Source organism: Saccopteryx bilineata, chromosome 1, assembly GCF_036850765.1.
Source record: "Saccopteryx bilineata isolate mSacBil1 chromosome 1, mSacBil1_pri_phased_curated, whole genome shotgun sequence".
Taxonomy (NCBI): domain Eukaryota; kingdom Metazoa; phylum Chordata; class Mammalia; order Chiroptera; family Emballonuridae; genus Saccopteryx; species Saccopteryx bilineata.
In genome coordinates, this window is record NC_089490.1 from 262,348,085 (window position 1) to 262,368,050 (window position 19,966).

Here is a 19,966-nt window from a genome sequence, read left to right on the forward strand (position 1 = left end):
AATATTGTTTTAAATGTTTTTCTCTATGTTCTTCTGCATTTTAAAAATTTCCTTGAATGAACATGAGTTAAATTTATCATACAATTTTCTGTGCACATAGAAGCTATACATATTAACATGTTGTGCATCTAGAGGCTTTTCAAGTTAGTGGAGAAAGCATGAAACATTTAATAGGTGATGTCAAGATGAATAGCTAGTCATTTGGAGAAAAATAGTCTGTATCTCAAATCAGACACCATAATGAACTCTAGACAGACTAAATTTTTTAAAATTAAATTATGGGTAAAATAGAATATAATACCAAGTGTCTCATCTTTCAGTAGGGAAGGATGACCTAGGTATGATACCAAAGGCACAAACTATCCAGAAAGCTAGTGGCAGTCCATATAGCCGTTCAAAACTTAATACAGTAAAGCTTTTTAAAAAATTAACTAACCCTGGATTTATAATCATCTTTTTTTTATTTTGCATTTCCTATAAGCTATTATTGTAAACATCAACATGTAGACTGATAAAATAATATATTTGGGCACATTATGGGAGGATTTTTAAAATGTGCAAATCAGCATTAAAAGAAAATGGTTTTATATACCCAAGAAAACTCTTATATTGTGTAAAACAAAAAGACATGTTTTGTCAGGGTACATACTTGTCTGGTTTCAAATCCCGGTGAACAATTCCATAATTATGCAGATATTCCAGGGCCAGGACCGTCTCGGCAAAGTACATCCTGGCCATGTCAACGGGGAGAGGCCCCATGTTCTTCATCAAGGTAGCACAGTCGCCCCCTATAAAACGCAAGAGAAACACTAAGCAGGTATAGGACCAGCTAGGACTGAGAAATTGTCAGTTTAGACTGCAGAGGTTCAAAGCAGAATGGCCTTTACCCACCGACTTACGAGTAGCATATTCTTAAGTGGAGACTGTGTGTTACATAATCATGCTTCTAATTAAGATGTGGTGTAGAGAAAATGTAGATTTTTATCCAAGAAGCCGTATTCAGAGAGAGTAGGTTTGGCTCTGATGTGCAACTGAAGTTTGAAAAACTGCTCGCATAATTTTAGGAACACAGTGACAATTTAAAATATGCCAGTATAATACACAGATTCTAGAATTGGGCTGCCTGAGTTCAAATCCTAGCCTCTAGATCGGGGGAAGTCAACCTTTTTATACCTACCGCCCACTTTTGTGTCTCTGTTAGTAGTAAAATTTTCTAACTGCCCACCAGTTCCATAGTAATGGTGATTTATAAAATAGGGAAGTAACTTTACTTTATGAAATTTATAAAGCAGAGTTACAGCAAGTTAAAGCATATAATAATAATTACTTACCAAGTACTTTATGTCAGATTTTCGCTGTTTGGCAGAATATATCTTTATAAAACAACTTACTATAGTTAAATCTATCTTTTTAGTTATACTTTGGTTGCTCCGCTACTGCCCACCATGAAAGCTGGAATGCCCACTAGTGGGCGGTAGGGACCAGGTTGACTACCACTGCTCTAGATGTTAGGAAAACTCACCTTGGTTCTTTCATCAGTAATACCAGCATAGTAACAGGGTCATTCCTCTTAGAATTATTGTAAAGATTAAATGAAGTAATCTACGTAAATATTTGAAGATACTGCCAACACGCATTAACACATAATAAATGATACTTGTTAAAATAACCACAAATAAGGTTAACAAAACAAAGTACCGGTGTGGTAAAAATAATAATGGGTAGAAATCAGGCAAGCTATGCTTTTGTCTTGTATCTACTGCTAAATGATCAGTGAGACTCCCCCCTTCTTGGGTTTCAGTTCACCCATGTGCAAAATAAAAAGGCTAAACTAAAGGATAGTTAACATTTCTTCCCGTTTTATAGTTTTGGGATTCTGTTCAAACAATTATAAGAGCTTAAATTAGATGCTTTAAAAATTGTTTTGGCCCTTGCTGATCAATTCATGTTATTAACTGTTCATGTCAACAAGTCACAGCCACTGAAACATTCAGAAATCTCATGTAAAATTGGTGAGAATAACATTATTCAGAGCACTTAAGAGGTAGAAACAAACCTAAAACAAAAAACAAAAAGCTAGATTTTCTTTAATATATCTCCTGTGTCCTAACTCACTTTTAATTTCCTACCATGGATGAGAAAGGGTATACTTTTAATTCATTGTTTAAGAGATCAATTGTAATGAATGCCCTTATGACATGTGATAAAAATAAGTAGGAAAAATCTTATCATCTGTATTCTCCCTTTAATGACCAATTGAGAGGAGATAGTTAGGATTAAAAGCTACTAAAAAAGAAAAACAACCTCTTCCCAAATAGCACTAATTTTCCCTTTGTTATAGTAGAGCAGGCACTTTATAAGCAATTGTCACAAGATAATGACCAGGAAGACAGCCATCTCCCTGCCTGGCTTCAGCTGCTAGGTGGACGGATACTACCATTACGTTGCACACACACAGAAGGCTTCAGCCACACCAATGAGCGAGGCATTTCTGGGTCCGTGGGGCCACGTTTTCTGTGGCACACTGACTTACCTTCCACATACTCCATGACCATGCACAAGTGGCGCCTGGTTTCAAAGGAGCAATACATGCTGACCACAAAGGGGTTCTCTGCAAAAGTCAGGATATCCCGTTCCACAAAGGCCTGCTGGATCTGGTTCCGGAGGATGAGGTTCTGTTTATTAATCTTCTTCATTGCAAACCTCTGCCGGGACTCCTTGTGCCGGACGAAGTAGACTGCCCTGGAAAGGAGCACAGAGTTGGGGTTCACGGGAGGACAGGGTGCTCTGAGTATAGTAAACAGCGTGATCAACAACTAAGTTCACACGGCAGCCGGAATTCAACTCACACAAGCTGCTGGCAGCTACAAACTTCCCATTCCGGGCCAAAATGTCAATGGGCTAGATTGATTTTTTTTTTAAGTCTTTCAGTAAAGGTCACAGGTCTAGATAAGGCATCAAATCTAAGCATAAGGCATCCAGTCTGGACAGTCTCCAGAGTGGGCTATTTTCCAATAGCTACCTGGTGTTTTCAGTTTTCCCACGCACAAAACGAATCCCAATATGTAAGTCAGCATAGGAAAGAATTAACCAAAGTACATACATATCATGAGAGCAAGATACTTTGAAACATTAGATATGTTAGGTATTTTTTCTCTACTGACTAAAGCAAATATTTTCTATACGATACCTTTAAAATCTGCAAAAGGACCATAGCTTCTTAGAAGGATTGGCTTCCAACCTGAGAGTAGTTTACTTCCCATGAAATTTCCAGATAAATGAATGAGAAGTGTGTAATTTAAGAGGCTGTTCTGCAACCAGGAATAGTGTATTTCGTCACAACAGACCCTGGCATGAATAACACCTCTGAATGGTTCAACAGGAAATGCATTTCCCAAAACAAAAGTGGGCCAATAATACACCGAGTTCTGCCCCATCCAACCCATGGCCAAGGTGCCTGGCAAGTTTATCGTAAAATGAGTAGGCTGCGCTGAGTCTCTGCCGAAAGCCTCACTCAAACATTCCAGAGAAGAGACTGATTTACCTTCCCCATGTTCCATGACCATGCACTGCACTCTCTAAAGCTTTGAATGATGTGTAGAAAAGGAAGAATTAGGAGGAGGAGTCTTAAAACCCCAACTGGAAATGATGAGCATTGAGGAAAATATCTTCCACTGGCTGCTTTTCTCATTTGTTACTCCTCACTTGTCATTATTGTGGGAAAACAGGTGAACTCTCAAGTTTGACAGTGCTCAGATAAGTAATAATTTACCTCAAGAGCCATCAGGCATCAGAATTTAATGGGTTACAAGAGGCTGCCCTGTTGATCAAATAAAAGGCAACCAATCACAGTGAGATATATCCGATGGTCTACCTTATGAAACGGGTTTATCTGATCTGAGATGCATTTTCCACTGGTTATTTTCATTGTCCTTGAAATGAATATAGGCGGAACTAGACACCTTATATTCCTGCTGAACCAATACATCAGAGTGGTCCAGTTATATAAATCTTAAGTCTATTCAATCTCAGTTTAATCGATATTCACATTCTCCCCTTAAGCATTCAATCAGAAATTCATTTTTCTTTCAAGTATGTATAGCTTTCATTTTGTCTTCTTGTTGTATCCATCTTTTCTTTTCATTCACAAAATTACACGTCTTTTTTGTCTCTGTTTAAACATTATTTTTTATTTTTGCTTTACTCCTGCTATTCCCAGAGTATAACACCTGACATGGAAACTGGCCAGCTGGGTGCTTGATGCTTTCTGAAGGGGCTGGACCACTTCAGGATGTTCTTAACCTGGGTTCCCATCAATGGGGCTTATTTCCACACCTGGTTTTCTGGCTAGGCTTGATATCATAATTTTAACTTAAATACTGAAACTGATGAAACATGAGGGTAAAAAGGTATAGTACTGCTGTTTATAAGAATATTAAACAATATTTTGGAAAATGAGTTACTAAATACAATTCCTATTGTTTTAGTATGGGTAAAAGAGATTCCCAAAAGTTAAGAAAATAATAAAAATCTGTATTCCTACATTCAGATTGCTTCAGATTCTTCACCTTTAAAGGAGTTGAAGTTGAAAAACAGAAGTAATATATTCTTAGAATGGTTTATAGTGGTTGTCTTATAAAGGTCTTACATGAAAAAACTAGTAAACTCACATACTTAGTTTAAGTTAAAATGTTTAAGGTATATATCAATTTTTATTGATTGCCTACTTTGACCAACTTTTTAACTAACCAACCAACTATTCATTCTTTCTAAATCAGATTAAAGCCTTTTATAATGTTTTCCTTTTTTCAGTTACTGATTGGATAAAATCAAACTCCAAAGAAAATTTGAGCCTCTCCTCCTCAGTTGCTGGTAGCAGATCAGACAGATACACAGGAGCATAGGAAATAACTTGGCTTTCCCCCTTCAATTTAAGGATAAGCACTACTAAACAAATATTGTCATAAATAGTAGTTTTTAAAATAGAAAATAAATTTTTGATAAAATTTAGAAGTCAAAAAGTCAAAAGAAAGATAGTATTGCCTAACTGGTTGTGGCTCAGTGAATAGAGTGTCGACCTGGAATACTGAGGTCCCAGGTTTGAAACCCCGAGGTCACAGGCTTGATTGCGGAATCATTAACATGATCCCATGGTCGCTGGCTTGAGCCCAAAAGTCACTGGCTTGAAGCCCAAGGTCATTGGCCCAGCTGGAACCGCTGGTCAAGGCAGGTATGAGAAATAATCAATGAATGACTACAGTGTTGAAACTATGAATTGATGCTCATCTCTCGTTAATAATATATCGATATAATATAATATTTATATATATAAAATCACTTGCCTATCCTGGAGAATAACTGGAATAAAACTTACTTGCCATCCTTCCTTTCATTATTTAATATGGAGCAGGGTTAGTGCTGAGGACCCAGAGATATGCTACCATTAACTTCACTGTCAGAATATCAGAAGGTTGCCATTTTGATTTTCAATCAAGCAGCATCGTTGCTTACATAAATAACTCTTCAGTGATATGTTTAAGAGGAAAAGGAAGGAGAGAAAGAAGAATGGAGTTGTATACAATTTAATGAAAAGAACAAAGAGAAGGATTTCTCAGGCCCAGTTTGACTCCCACCAGACCAGGTTTTCAATGGTACTATGTAAAAAACCTGCTCTAATCTTTATTCTCAGATTTTGAGTTCATAAAATTGATTTGGCTTTCTGCTTTCCCTTGCTATGATGTACTTAAAATAACCAGTTAGCCCTTAGGGAAATTTCCCTAAACCAAATGAAATTAATCCTATAGGTAGCTTGAGATATCTCTGCCTCAAGACACACATACCACAATCCAGTCGCAAAAATCAACTAGACTTCTTAGTTAGAATTTGCTATAGCTGAATTTTTATTTATTTGTCTTATGTTCTTGGCTTTTATACTCTTATACTGCTTTAGGAACAGTAATGCTGGCATTTGTTTATTTAGTAATAATTGTTGTCTTTCATGTATACTCCCCCCCCTCGTTAATCACTAATCCAAATCTCCTTTAAGTCAGCAGAGACAGAGAGAGAGACAGGGAGAGACTAAAAGAGAGGCAGATACACAGCTGCCCCCGGACAGACATCTAACACTGTGAAGCAGAGCTGTAAACCTCCCAAGGTTATAAAACAGAGTGAAGTGATTTGGCCCCACATTCCCCTGCTTTCTGGTCCCCAGCGCTGTTCTTTTTGAAAAGGCTACTCGTGTCTCTCTTTTTCCCACACTGACCTCTCCATGAAACAGGACAATTCAGGAATTCAGGGGTGGGAGGTGATGTAGGGAGCAGGGCAGCCAGGGGTCCTGGCTCTCTGAGCCAAGCTTCACTCCACCCACTCAGGTGGGTGAGCGTGTGCGTGTGTGTGTGTGTGAGAGTGTGTGTGTGTATGTATGTGTGTGTATGTGTGTATATGTGAGTGTGTGTATATGTGTGTGTGAATGTGTATGTGTGAGTGTGTTTATGTGTGTGAGTGTGTATATGTGTGTATGTATGTGTGTGAGTGAGTGTGTGTGTGTGTGTGTGTGTGTGTGTAGGGTGGGATGGAATCAGATGCTGACAGGATCTGGAGCAGAATGAATTAGTCCTATCAGGAGTGTGAATGTCTAATGTGTGTAAAATTATGCGTGAATCTGAGAGCCCAATACATGAGTCTGTGCAAGCAAATCTGCATGTGTGAAAGAGAGTGCATGTATTGGAGAAAAGCTGAGAGGAAGGACTATGGGGACAGGAGGTGCAGGACCGGGCCACCGTCAGCTGTCATAGCTCCTGACCTTGGAGGAAGAGAACAGCGGGTGTCAAGGTTAAAAGGAGAGCAGAGTGGGGCAGAAAAACTGTGCCTTTCAGGGTTAGGGTTTTACTTTTTAGAATTTTAAGTCAATTTTATGCTTTCATTTTAAAGTGCTTTAAAGCTTTCCACAAAGTGCTACAACTGGCAGGAAGGGATGTTTAACTTCCAGTCAGGCATCTGAAACATGTTCAGCAGAGGAGGAAATCAGATGCTTATCAAATTAGCAAATTGGCTTTATCACATGAACTGTCACTAAGTAGGGTGTTGAGAAAAATCATGACGTGTTTTAGCCTGACAGGTAAGAAGCTTTTTCTAATGAGAAGGTTAGTTCCCAACATTACTGATTTTCATGATCAGTGTCACTGAGTCACTGACACAAGTGCCATACTGTGACAGAGATGCCTACAAAACCTCCTAACAGCTCCGGTCCCTCCACTCATTTGTTCAGCAGTTCACATAAGCCTGCAGTCAGCATCCTGACTGGGTGGACCAATGGGTTAACTCCACTCAAATTCAAACCAGAAATAATTAATACATAAAGGAAATCTGTCAAAAACATAACAACAGATTAAATCTGAGAAGAGCAAAAGAGGGAAAAAAAAGTTTTAGTTGATTGGCAGGGGCTCCTGCAGGCAGCTTGTGAGCCCTTTAATGACTTGGCCAGCATCCTGGGTGTTTACTGATTCATAGCTTGTTTAACTTCTTGTATATTCCCAACCATTCCCCAAAGTGTGATATACCTCATCTACTATACAGTGGTTTAATTGCACTACAAATGAGTTTACTCAACCAATTAGAACTCCAAATACTGCTAAGATCTATGCCCACATTTTATAAAATTGGTGCTTCACAGATAATCTTATTTCAGAATTCCACTGCCAATTAAGCCCAGCAGCGCTCAAATCCACAGACCCATTAAATCAAAGTCCAGTCTTGTCCCTAATGAAGAAAGAAATCCTCAGGGTGTCTCCAAAACTAAAAAGAACTAAGAACACATAATAAACAAACAAAACCCACAAATAACTGCATGCTGTAACAATTGTCTTAAGTAGAAAAGTTTCAGTGAAATCCTTGAAGGAAATAAAATATTGCAAAACAAACAAAAACAAACCATCAGGGAGTATTTCTAAGCTATATCTGGAAATACACCATTTGACATAATCCTGAAAGCAAATCAGTGAAGCATGGGAAGGACTCACAAATATTTAAGTTCTTCACGAAGTTAATGGTGTGGAAAATATCAGAGGTAAAAAAAAAAAATCCTAAGGAGAAACATCTCTTGTGGCACAACAGAAATCACTTTTACCTCATCTGCTCACACAGGTGATAAATGGCAATAAATGTCTGGGAGATTGTTTATTGCTCTCCATATTCAGATAGAGCTTAATTAAACTAGAGTTCCTGGGCCATCAAAAATGGTTCAGGACATAAGTTTGTGTAGTAATTACCCTTTTAAACTATTTGTCAGTAACTCAAAGGGATAATGTCACTATTGACCCTATAAAAACAGATTAAGGAAGGGGACCACTAATGCCATCAGATTATAACACAGAGTTCAACTGAAAAACAATCCTGGTGTAATATAGAGATGAAAAGAAATGTATTGCTCTTAATTTTCAACCAGCTTTCCTACTTAAATACTTTTCTACTAGGCTGACTGGGAGTCAGACATGAAGTACTAGCTAATTCTCAAGCAGTAATGCTATAGATGAAGTTATACATATCCATATATATATATATCCATATACATATACATATATACATACACACACACACACACACACACACACACACACACACACATAAACACATATACATATCAACCAAGAGACAGTTACTTCTGAACCCAAAACGGCAGAATAAAGGAGTTTTGTAAAAGCAGGGATATATAAAAATTTTCCTTTACTTAATACATTTTTACTTTTAAAGTTAGCCTCTCTGATCCTCTACAATGACTGCCAGCCACCTGATATGTGCTCTGATGCAGTATCCAGTGAAAAATGATGTTGGCTGCACATCATACTCATCAACGAAGGAGCTGCAATCTGTAAACTAACGTCCCTATACGACATCTCTGACATAAGATAAATGTGAAGAATAATTACTCAAGTGTATTAAAATACAATAGAATTTTCCTGAATTACTCACCCGTAGGCTCCATTGCTAATCAATTTAATAGTTTCAAAATCACTTTCCCGAGGTTTCCTTCGAAGTTTCAGGGAAGCATTAGAGCTCTTGGAAACAAAATATGAAAGTTAAAAAACAGTTGAAAAATCAAGAATATGATTTTAATAGCCAAATAAATAATATTTGAACTACACGCTCTGTTGTTTAACACGTTGCAGCGCCACATTCTAGCCGTACTCTAGTAACCTGGGGGACAGCTTTAAAGATCAATTTCCCAGAGCAGCAGTTCTGACAAACTATTCTTGACAACAACATCTAAGTTTCCCTCAAGTGAACTCACATTCCCAGGAGACAAAGGCATCAAATTTTTGAAATTCTCAATTTTAATTTACCGCTATTAACTATTCAGGTGAGCCTCATCCTGGTCTTTTGAAGTTTGAGATTTAAATCCAGAATGCCAAACCTTTCCTCTGGTTTCCACTGGCCAGAAAAGAACAGGCCAGGGTGGCTGTGAGTGCCGTGGCTTCTCCGTCCCTGACTGGAACACATCTGCTTCATCCTGTGGCCGACTTTCGTTGCTTGGAAAAGGTAGTCGGCAATGTATAAGACACCCTAACATGGAATGTCCACCTTTCTTTACTTCCAAACCATAAGTCTTACCACGGTTTAGATATCAATTCTCCAAAAGAGGGCTCTTTAAAAAGTTTGGTTCAAAGGACAAGAACAAATAAAATGCTATTAAAAATATTTTTCCCCATACCCCATGTATTCCGAGCATTGACCGGCCTCTTTGCTCTTTCCGCGGAGCCTAGAATACCTTTCGTACAATTTTGGAAGAAACCCCATCCTCCCCCATTTAGTGCTGTCATCCACTGGCCCTGCCCACCACTCATCTGTGGAAGACTTGGGTACCCAACTTCCCGCCTCTTTCTGCCCACGTTCTCTCACCATCCGGGTGACTTCACTGTCTACACAGATAACTCACCCTACTCCCTGGCCTCTGGGCTCCCTATCTCCTCAACTGAAACATCAGCCCTCTCCCCCAGCATCTACTAGCCTCTGGCCATAGGACCTGGGTCTAGGCATCATCTGCCAATGCTCCATCTCAGAAAATGTAATTCAAGACTGGGACCAACTTGTCTCATTAACTTCTCCATCAGAGAGTGACCTCATTTAGACCTCCACCTAAAACTCTTCCTCCAAGTGCCAGGAGATACCACATCCTATATACAGCTACTAGTTGGATGGCTCTTCTCGGATATCTCAAAGGAACTTCAGTCTCAACACACTGAAAATTGTGACAGTTACAATAAAACAAAAACAGCTGCCACTTATTTTAGCATTTATTATGTGGTGTTGTCCTAACCATTTTATACAAACTATCTCATTTAATCTTTTGTATCTATTCTACAGATAAAAAAACTGAGGCACAGAGAGATCCCACAGTTAGTAAGAAGTGGAGCCAGGTTCCAAATCTAATGATCTGACTCCAGAGTCTGGATTCTAAGGCTATACAGTGCATAGTGTTCCCTTGGTCTGGAAAGCTCCCTCTGCCTTTTCTCGTCCTAGTAACATCTCACATCTCAAGCTCAGTGTCATTTCTTCAGGAGACCTTTGGGATTGGCAAGGCTAAGGTAAATATCTTCATGTTATGTTCTTGTAGCACATGGCCCTTTTTGTTCACAAATCTTATTTAAATCTATCATTTTAATTGTTTTTGCATGATCTTTGTGTATTTTATTATTTCCAGAGGTGGATTAAGCTCGGTTGAGGCCCGGAGCACAGAAGAAAATATTGGGCCCCTTACATTAGAAAAAAGTATAAAGTTGGGGTTTTGTGGGCCCTTCAGAAGTCGGGGCCCAGGGCGCGTGCCTGCTGTACCCACCATTAAATTTGCCTCTGATTATCTCCCAGTAATGAATGCAACACTTCCCTGGAAGCGAAGAGCCTCTCTCTTTAAAGAGAGGAGCTAAGACTTTATGCCTAGTGCCTTATACATGAAATGCACAGTAAATATTTATTGAACAAAGTAATTAACACAGCCCAAATCTCCAGATGCCATAAACAGAAAAACTAATATCATATTTCATCAAGAAAGATACTTACACTCACTGATTCATCTGTTTCTGGTGTTTCTGCTGTCCCACTATTATAGTTCCCCAACTGAGCCATTTCTAAGTTTAAAAAAAAAGCAAAGTTTAAGTAAAACAAGGCAACTGCAATCAGTCAAGAGTACCATGCAAAAACAACGAAAAAAAAAATTTCCAATATATATAAAAAAATTTTACTCGATACTCCAATAAACCCATAGGAAAATCTTAAATACAATGGCAAGAGCCAACAACTGACATTTGGAAATTGTTCATTACAAATCCTTCCATGGAATCTCATTTCTATCTTTTAAAATCACCTGTATATTGCACTGTGTGTTCACCACCCCAAGTCAAGTCTCCTTCCATCACCATCTATCCCCCCTTTATCCTCTTCTACCCCCCCCCCTTTTTCCTCTGGTAATCACCATACCATTGTCTGTGTCTATGAGTTTTTTGTTTTGTTTTGTTTTATTATTGCTTAATCCCTTCACCTTTTTCTCAGCCTCCCAAACCCCTCCCCTCACAGCTATCAGTCTTCTCTCCATATCTATGAGTCTGTTTCTATTTCTTTCATTTGTTAGTTCATTTTGTTCATTAGATCCCACATATAAGTGAAATCTCTGACTGGCTTATTTCACTTAGCATAACTTAGCATACTTTCCAGGTCCATCCATGCTGTCCCAAAGAGTAAGACTTCCTTCTTTTTTATGGCTGAGTAGTATTCCATTATGTAAATGTACCACAGCTATTTTATCCACTCATCTACTGATGGGCACTTGAGCTGCTCCCAAATCTTGGCTATTGTAAATAACACTGCAATGAACAGAGGGGTGCGTATATTTTTTTAAATCAGTGCTTTGGGTTTCTTCAGATATTCCCAGAAGTGGAATTGCTCGGTCATAGGGCAGGGCCCTTTTAAATATTTTGAGGTAACTCAATACTATTTTCCACAATGGCTGCATGAATCTGCATTACCACCAATAGAGCATGAGGGTTCCTTTTTCTCTGCATCCTCACCAACACTTGTTTGTTGATTTATTGACAGCCATTCTGACAGGTGTGAGGTGGTATCTCATTGTGGTTTTAATTTGTACTTCTCTGATGATTAGTGACATTTTCCTATGTCTATTGGCCATCTGCATATCCTCTTTGAGAAGTGTCTACTCAGGTCCTGGCAAATATGTTCTCCCATTCAGTGGGTTGTCTTTTCATTTCGTGGATGGTTTCCTTTGCTGTGCAAAAACCTTTCAGTTTGACGTAATCCCATGGAACCTTATGTCTAATGAACACTAGACACAGGCACTCTAGAGCTGCGCTTCTGCTCTAGCTAGCGGGATTCACTGGCTAACACAATCCCCAAAGCTTGGAACCAGTTTGGGGGTCAATGACTGTGCTTATTATTAGATATCCAAGACAGGCAAGTCTTCCCAGACTCTGACAGGCATCAAAGAAGCACTGACTACAGCTCAGAGATGACTCAAGTTCTGGTGAGCATCCCTTCTTCCACTCCTTCAAATTCACTGAGACAAGCCCGTCTAGTACACTGAAAATACACAGTTTGTCAGAAAAGAAGTAACAGTAGTGGTTAAGAGGGATTTGGAGATGAAAAGATGTGGGTTACTGCCACTATCAGCACTTATTAGTGACCCTTTAACCTCAGGCTCTTACCCTATAAGATGGTAACAATATTATATATCTTTTAGAGCTTTTTATGTGTATTATTTATGCTAATGCATGCAAAGTTCTTAGCATGCAGACTAACAAAAATTAAGTGTTCATTGAATACTGATGGTTATTTAATATTATTGATTATATCCTGTAGTCAATACAGGGCTGGATGCCACATGCTTGACACCAGCTTAAGTATTACTCTATTGGTCTAGTTAAAACAGACAAAGGCATCTAATTATTCAATCCGCACTAAAATGCACCTTTGGAAACTCAAACCTAATGTATTTCACGGTCTCTTTTTATTTTTATACTTAAAAACATGTTTTATTAAAAAAAAAAAAGCCTGACCAGACAGTGGTGCGGTGGATAGAGTGTCAGACTGGGACGCGGAGGACCCAGGTTCGAGACCCCAAGGTCATCAGCTTGAGCATGGGCTCATCTAGTATGAGCAAGGCTCGCCAGCTTGAGCCCAAGGTCGCTGGCTCAAGTAAGGGGTCACTCAGTCTGCTGTAGCCCCCTGGTCAAGGCACATGAGAAAGCAATCAATGAACAACTAAGGTGCCACAATGAGGAACTGATGTTTCGCATCTCTCTCCATTTCTGTCTGTCTGTCCCTATCTGTCTCTTAAAAAAAAAAAAAAAAAAAAAAAAAGAACATGAAAAAATTTTCTCCAAAACTTTCATAGGGGCTATCTCTGAGTGGTAGGCACAGGTAATTTGCATTTTCCAATATTTTCAAACTTGAACATGTACAATGAAACATTACATTTTTTTAGTTACACATTTTTGTATATATTTCAAATTATATCTTAGGCTCTTATTTCATATATCCATGCTCTTATAAATATAACCACCCTTTTGGGAGGAGAGATTACACATAAAGATATGAAGCAAAAGAACACTGGAGTGTTGTCTCTGGATGGAAATAAACTCCAGAGTTGACAATAACTGGAGACTGACACTCACTTTCCCAGTTTAGCTGTAGGGAACATTCGAGAATAAAAATGAGATCAGTATAAAGTAAATAAGCTTTCTTGGTATCATTCAAATGCTGTCAACAATCCTATATGACTAGCACTTCAGATTTGTGAACGAGGTGAACTAAAATGTATTCAGTGGGAGGGGCTTCCCAGGAAAGGGGCGATTTTAATATTGTTTAAATAAAATGGCAAAAGCAGCTCACAGAGATGAACTCACATAACCCTAAAAACAGCCGTCAAAATAAGTACTACTATTACCCCATTTTTATGGAAAGAACACTGAGGCACAAACAGGCTTATCAGGAGCATGGCCCAGGTCACAAAGCCTGCAGTGCTGGCCACCAGGGTACAGTCCTGGGCAGTGCCAATGCAGCCCCTCACCGCTCACCTTCCAGGTCAGGCCTTGGAAACATCAGTGTAGATGGAGACAAGAAGGGAAGCAAATGTAGACCGAAGTTTGTAATAATCACACCTTATGTGATAACAAATAGACTGATACCTATCCTCAGATATGAATCAAGAAAATTGTGCTGAGAGTAAAAACACAACTCCAAGTGATCAATTTGTATTTCTAAACTCAACCCTTGTCAAAGATCACAACTAATTTTTTTTGACGCTATGAAGGCACAAAAATGGGCCTGAGATTATTCACCAACGGAAACTTAGCCTGCAGCAATATTCACTGGCAGGTAGGAAGGCTGCCAGGAGCTCTCGCAGCCTACACGTCAAGGGCTGACACACACTTCACTGTGCCAGTGTGAAGAGTCACTCTAATAGGTTCTGACAGCGTCCCCACTCCAATTATTTACATAAAAAAATTAAAAAATGGTTCTCTTTTCAATAGAACTTCTGCTAAATAATTATTATCTGCGAAATACATATTACTTGTAAGCAGTGGGTAGTAATGGGACGGAACCGAGAGTCAGCTTTTGAAGCAGGAAGCTAAGGCATCATTTTGTAACGCCTGAAGAGATTTTTAAAACTCATCTAAATACCATTAAACATCTGCCCTTTTTATTTCATTGATTTAAACCATTTCTGAAGACTCATGATTCAAAAAGGTAAAGATGGTAATTTAAAAGCCATGGGGGGAAATCTCTCCCCAGGGAACTTTTCAGGAAGGCAGCCACCAGTCTCTGATAAGTGCTGAATCTGTTGTGGTATTGCTTTCAGTACAGTATGAATTTTTCTGGCATTATCTCCCAGTAATGCATGCATCATTTCCCTGGAAGCAAAGATCAGATTCTGGCCGTAAGTGCAAACCGAGCAGGGGGAACAGGACAGCGGGCGGAGAGCAGCGGGCTCCTGGCTGTGGAGGGAAAGATGTCTGCGCTGATACTGGCCATCGTTACAAACCATTTAGCAAGACAAACAGGTCTGCAAATTCAACTTAGTGAACCAGGGAGACAATTCTGAATGAAGGAGTCTATGACTGTTCTTGAGTCTTTTTAGGCAGTACATAACTGAAATGTTTTAAATGACAAACCCAAACAATCAAGAGCAGGAAAAGGGAGGGGAGGAGTCACTTCCCAAGATTAAATTATTTTAAAAAATCACTAAGAGAGTGCTTCCTCTTCTTTGTATTTAATAGCATGAGACCTGTTTTTGCATTGGAATCAATCGTAAGTCCTTATATAAGCTTTAAGAAGCACTGTCCCCTTACTGCCTCTCTTCTGTATTACTGTTGTTCAGGTCTTTTTGAGACAAGTAAGCAAAAAAACCATCTACCCACACTGTATACGATTTAAAGTAATTGATCATCAATTACTTCAACTTTAAATTACTTTTAATTTAAATGTCACTTTTATGTTAATTATAATTAATTTCTTCCGCCACCATTTTCAATATTAAAAGCACCATTGAGAAGAACTCAGCTGAGCTTTGTAAGAGAAAAAGAAATACTTAAAGAAGGTCGAAATCTAAACCCTCCAAGACACTGGCACTGTCCAGCCGACAGGACGCCAGGATTTCAAGGTGCTCTCTGTACTCTAGAGAAACACAAAGTGGGGCATGGCCACTGCTCCTTGGGACTCGGTCGGTAGCTACTTCCTTCAAATTACAATTGGGGAGAGTGACGTCACGGAAATGGCGCCGTGAGCAGCGCGTCCGACAGCTCTCCCCTAAATCACAACAAATTTATCAACTAGAAACAGAAAAATTTATCCTCGGAGCATTCCGGAGTTCCACACAAACTGATAGCGAAAGGACTGTTATCACTTGAATCTGAGAGACGAGGGTGTGGAGGAATCTACCGCAGCGACGTTCATTCAAGCCGTGAGGAAGTGCGCCTGTGGTGAGTCAGCCCACATTTGGGAGCCGCCGCCGCGCGCGCCCGGTCCAGTTGGGCACCGCTAACGTTCCCAGCGGCCCGCACACAGCGAGTGAGAGTCGCCAGCCACCGGTGCCCGGAGCACCCCATTCGCGCGCGTGCCCTGGGCATTCCACCCGCCCAGAGCGCCCTACTGGCCCGCACACCCAGGTGCTCCATTATCCTGCGCCTGGTGCGATCCAGCCGCCAGCGGCGGGGCGAGCGGGAGAGGCTTGGGAGATTCTCTCCGTGGGCGGGGCACCTCACCCAGCCATTCAAGCTAACAATCAAGCGTTGGGGGAGGGGCGCGCGCAGGCAGCCTAAAATACCTTCGGAAGCACAGCTGCGACCCAATCACTGAAATTAGCTTAACCCATGAAATCTGCGCACCCTCGGTTCTAATTGATAAGATCTCTCTCAGTTCAGCGATCCAAGACAAGAGGCGTGATATTTTTTAGTGCCTCTCGCTAAAGGGGCGGGGGCAACTTCTGATTGATAGAGCCTCCATATTCAGGGATAAACGCTAACAAGAAGGACTTGGCAGATAATAAGATCTATACTACACTAGTCGCAAGCAGAGACTAGTGCCTCTTCTTCCCTGCAAAAACAGGCTACAAAGTGTGGAAAGCCTGGGTTGAGAGGTCCAACTAAATGATAGGCGCTGAACAGTCACCTTGACAACAATTGACTCCCACCCCCGCCTGATTAAACTGGAGGCCCTGACTGTCAGAGCCTTTCCCAAAGCCTTGCATTGAGTGGGGATAGAGTGGGGATTTCCCAGCTCTTTGAGCCTCTTACTCCCCAGGCACAAGCAGTTGCAGCCTTATAGCTGGATCACCAGGCTGCTAATTCAGAAAGGGGGGACTAGGAGAGAGAATCCAGGAAAGCAAACTCTCTCATCGATGGACCCTGCAAATGCCAACAAGCCGTGACTACCAGCAAGACTAAAGCCAATTATATGACATTGCCATAGAATCCCATCAACTGCAATCCCTACCTAAGTGTGACACAGGGGCAGAGCCTGGGGTACAGAGTCACCGACCAGGAAGAGGGAGAGAAAAGAAAAAGGAAGAAGTTAACCTCTCAAAATCAAGAAAAATCCACAGACTTTACAACTTGATCCACTAATTTTTTTGTTGTTGTTGTTTGTTTCTTCTGTCTTATTGCTTTTATTTCCTCCACATCGGTTCTTCTATTCTCTGCCCATCTTATGCTTCCCCTTTCTTGAACTACACTACCCATGAGTGTTGCATTTTATTTCTCTTCTTCATCCTCACCCTCCTTTAAGGTTATACTCCAAAACACTTAACTCTCACTCTCTCCTCTTTTTTTTTTTGTTTTTTTTTTGTCTTGCTTTATTTTGTTTTTTTCTCTTCCTATTTTATTTCTTCCTTCGTTTTTCTCTTTTTCTTATTTTTTCCTTTCTATTCGTTTTTTCTTTTCTCATTTTACTTTCCTCCCATATAATCCTCAATCACGAACAAATTAGTTAATTTGGGACTCAAGGCTTTTTTTTTTGGCTTTATTTCTCTTTTTTGCTTTTGTTTTTATCTTTTTTCTTGTTTGTTTATTTTTGTGGCATTTTGGGTCCTCCCAACCCAAGGTCTCCATTGTATTTAATCTTTGCTCCACTTAATACAACAGATTTTTACTTATTATTTTTATTTTTTTCTTCTTTATTATTCTTTTTTTGTTCCTTTTTTCTGGTTCCCTCTTATCCCTCTCATTATTTCTCTTAGTTGACCATCACTTACAAGCAAATCATCTTATGCTTGTCTAAGATTTTCTTCCTTTTTTTTTTTTTTTTTTTTTTTTGCATTTAGTAGGTCCCTACTCCCTTTTTTTGCCCCTTGAACTCTTCACCCCAAATCAGGCCCTCCATTATAGGCACGATATTTCCCTGAGGAGGGAAGAGGAGGGAAAGAGAAGAAAGAAAAAAGGGGGAAATAATAAATTATTACTGTTTTTTGGGGGGGGTGTTTTACCTTTTTTTTTTCTTTTTTTTTTTTTTTTCTTTTTTTTACTTTTTACTCATTATTAATTCTAATTAGTGCTATCAACAAGACCACCCTCAGATGCCGATAAGAAAGAGGAAATCGAATATTATGGATACAAAAGAAAGAGAGGTAACACAAATAGATGTGGAAAAATCTATGGAGAAAAGACTTAACATATTGGAAGCCTTGGAGCTAAATGACAGAGAATTTAAAATAGAAATCTTAAAAATACTCAGAGATATACAAGAAAACACAGAAAGGCAATATAGGGAGATCAGAAAACAACTCAATGAACACAAAGAATATATTACCAAGGAAATTGAAACTATAAAAACAAATCAAACAGAAATGAAAAACTCAATTCACGAGCTGAAAAACGAGGTAACAAGCTTAGCTAACAGAACAGCCCAGATTGAAGATAGAATTAGTGAAATAGAAGACAAACAACTTGAGGCACAACAGAGAGAAGAAGAAAGAGACTCAAAAATAATAAAAAACAAGAAAGCCCTACAGGAATTGTCTGACTCCATCAGAAAGAATAACATAAGAATAATAGGTATATCAGAGGGAGAAGAGAAAGAAAATGGAATGGAGAATATACTCAAACAAATAATAGACGAGAACTTCCCAAGCCTGTGGAAAGAACTAAAGCCTCAAATTCAAGAAGCAAACAGAACACCGAGTTTTCTTAACCCCAACAAACCCACTCCAAGGCACATCATAATAAAGATGACACAAACCAATGACAAAGAAAAAATTCTCAAGGCAGCCAGGGAAAAGAAGAGTACAACATATAAAGGAAGGCCTATTAGATTATCATCAGATTTCTCAGCAGAAACTCTACAAGCTAGAAGAGAGTGGACCCCAATATTTAAAGCCCTGAAAGAGATGAACTTTCAGCCAAGAATACTATACCCATCAAAGCTATCCTTCAAGTATGAAGGAGATATAAAAACATTCACAAATACAGAAAAGATGAGAGAATTTATCAACAGAAAGCCCCCACTCCAGGAAATACTAAAGGGGGTTTTCCAACCAGATTCAAAGAACAAAAGAAAACAACACCACAAGTAACAGCTCCACCAAGAACACAATAAAACCAAACTTAAACTGTGACAACAAAGGAAAAAAAGGGGGGAGAGGATGGAGATTAACAGTAGGAAAGGACGATGAAGTGCAGAAATACTTATAAGATAGGGTACTACAATGAATATGGTAGGTACCCTTTTTATTACTTAATGGTAACCACCCTTGAAAAAACCACCACAAAAACACTTGACTTAAAAAAGGTAGCAACAGAGGAAAGAAGTATGGAACACAAACAAACAAAAACAAATGATAGAAAAACAAAAGAGAAGAATCAAACTAGATACAAAACTAACAGAAAGCAATTTATAAAATGACAGTAGGGAACCCACAAGTGTCAATAATTACACTAAATGTAAATGGATTAAACTTACCAATAAAAAGACACAGAGTAGCAGAATGGATTAAAAAAGAAAATCCAACTATATGCTGCCTACAAGAAACACATCTAAGCAACAAGGATAAAAACAAATTCAAAGTGAAAGGCTGGAAAACAATACTCCAAGCAAACAACACCCAAAAAAAAGCAGGTGTAGCAATTCTCATATCTAATAATGCTGACTACAAGACAGAAAAAGTACTCAGAGACAAAAATGGTCATTTCATAATGATTAAGGGGAAGTTGAATCAAGAAGACATAACAATCCTTAATATATATGCACCAAACCAAGGAGCACCAAAATATATAAGACAGCTACTTATTGACCTTAAAACAAAAACTAACAAAAATACAATCATACTTGGAGACCTCAATACACCGCTGACGGCTCTAGATCGGTCATCCAAACAGAGAATCAACAAAGACATAGTGGCCTTAAACAAAATACTGGAACACCTGGATATGATAGACATCTACAGGACACTTCATCCCAAAGCGACAGAGTA

General features: G+C 39.2%; 1 protein-coding gene across 9 annotated transcripts in view; it reads right to left on the reverse strand.

Moving 5' to 3' along the window:
- The window catches only part of MAST4 (microtubule associated serine/threonine kinase family member 4), a 627,450-nt gene that overhangs the window by 38,952 nt on the left and 568,532 nt on the right, over positions 1-19,966 (reverse strand). For all 9 annotated transcript variants that reach the window (XM_066241988.1, XM_066242046.1, XM_066241987.1 and 6 more), the window contains 4 exons: positions 11,053-11,120; positions 8,968-9,053; positions 2,534-2,742; positions 650-788 (listed from right to left, as the gene is read on the reverse strand). In XM_066241988.1, the coding sequence (XP_066098085.1) occupies positions 650-788; positions 2,534-2,742; positions 8,968-9,053; positions 11,053-11,120 (502 nt within the window). The remainder of the gene's footprint in view (positions 1-649; positions 789-2,533; positions 2,743-8,967; positions 9,054-11,052; positions 11,121-19,966) is intronic.